Source organism: Xenopus laevis, chromosome 1L (assembly GCF_017654675.1).
Source record: "Xenopus laevis strain J_2021 chromosome 1L, Xenopus_laevis_v10.1, whole genome shotgun sequence".
NCBI classification, from domain to species: domain Eukaryota; kingdom Metazoa; phylum Chordata; class Amphibia; order Anura; family Pipidae; genus Xenopus; species Xenopus laevis.
The window spans coordinates 153272456-153274073 of NC_054371.1; the positions used below are offsets into that span (position 1 = coordinate 153272456).

The 1618-nt window shown below is 34.0% G+C and overlaps 1 gene segment (V, D, J or C); it reads right to left on the reverse strand.

The window, feature by feature from the left end:
• Positions 1 to 226: 226 nt before the first annotated feature.
• Positions 227 to 1305, reverse strand: LOC121394433. The segment is given in 2 exon segments: positions 227 to 1071; positions 1246 to 1305. Coding segments are annotated over 2 exon segments (363 nt in total).
• Positions 1306 to 1618: the final 313 nt, after the last annotated feature.

Here is a 1618-nt window from a genome sequence, read left to right on the forward strand (position 1 = left end):
AAATCGACATTTGTAAAATCTGAACCTAATCTAGACATTAATTCAAATAATTAAAGGACACTTTTTTTTCAAGATGATCATTTCAATTTGCTCGAATCTCAGTATATAAATCACATTTTACATTCGGTTATGCTTAATTTGCTGACAAATTATTAATCTGCTCAATGCAACAATTATGCATGTAGGGCATTCCTTGTCTTTCTTTAATAGGTATTAAGAAGTCCAGACATGTATTCAGTCCTTAAAGTATAATTGTATTAATTTGACAACTTAAAAAACCTGGCATGAATGTTTTTTTTTTTTTTTTTAATGTTGCCCAAATTGTTGTACAGGTAGTGAGAAAATGCCAGTAAAAAATAGAATTTTGATCTGTGGGAGAAATTTATTTTTATCTTGCGACTTGTTTTCATGAACTTTACAAATAAATCTATCATTTTCATTTTACAGTATTTCAGTTCTATATACCCCCATCAAACCTGAATATTACAACACATGTAACACTATAAAGTTTTATATAAAATGTTCATGCACTTTAGCCAAAAATCATCCATTTGAAACAATAACAACACAACAATTTTTAACAGCAACGTATATACAGCATTCTAGTAGGAAAAAGAGACTTAAACAGTGACATGGGAATCTATTCTCTTACACCAAGTAACTAACATATTTTTCATGTGTTCATTTATGTGTTTATAAGCAGTATTGTATGTTCTTTCCCTAACACCTGTATACCAAACACTGCATTTGCTTATTGTACAAAGAGTGTGTTCAGTTGCAGAGCTGTGTCCCGCAGAGCACATAGATATACTCCGCTCTCCTCCGGTGTGATATTCTGTATGTGGAGCTCACTGGACTTTCTGTCTTTGCTGAAGATCAATGTGCGCAAGTCAGAGGCTGTATTCTTAAATCCACCAATTAATAACTGAAGTCCTTGGTCAGGAGTGTTTTTGTACCAGTCAATATAATCACCAGAATTGATGGAGCTATGGTTACATGGGATAGTAACATTAGCCCCAGAGATTTCCTCCATCATAGGTAGCTGGATAACATTGGCCCAGCAAACAGACCCTGTGAGATTGTAGAAGATAAATGATTAATTTGATTGTCCAAAAGGTAAACTAAGAAAAATGGACAGAAATATCAAAATGATAAATCATAAAATCATAAAGTCAAGATGCGTATTACAGAGAATATGTGCTTATTTCATGATAATAACTATTTGACTATACACAGAATACTTACAATGTGAAAGAACCAGCAGAACTCTAAAGCTTAGGACTTTCATAGTTCATAAGTAGAAATAAACCAAAAAGTGGGTGGAAAGGGTAAAGTTACGTTCCCTTTATACGTTCAGACATTCAATTTACATGTCTGTGTTTAAAAGTTGTTGTCTCAATGAAAATAAAAGCTGGCTCACAGCACCACCTAGTGCACCCCAGGGTACATACAGCAAGGATATATTCAAACCACTAAAAAAACAACAGATCTGCTAGACAAACTTGCACACTTAGGACCACTTCCAGAGGGCACCATTTTGGCAACAATGGATGTGGAATCACTATATACAAACATTCCACACAAGGATGGTATGGCTGCCTGAAAAGAATTTCTGCAT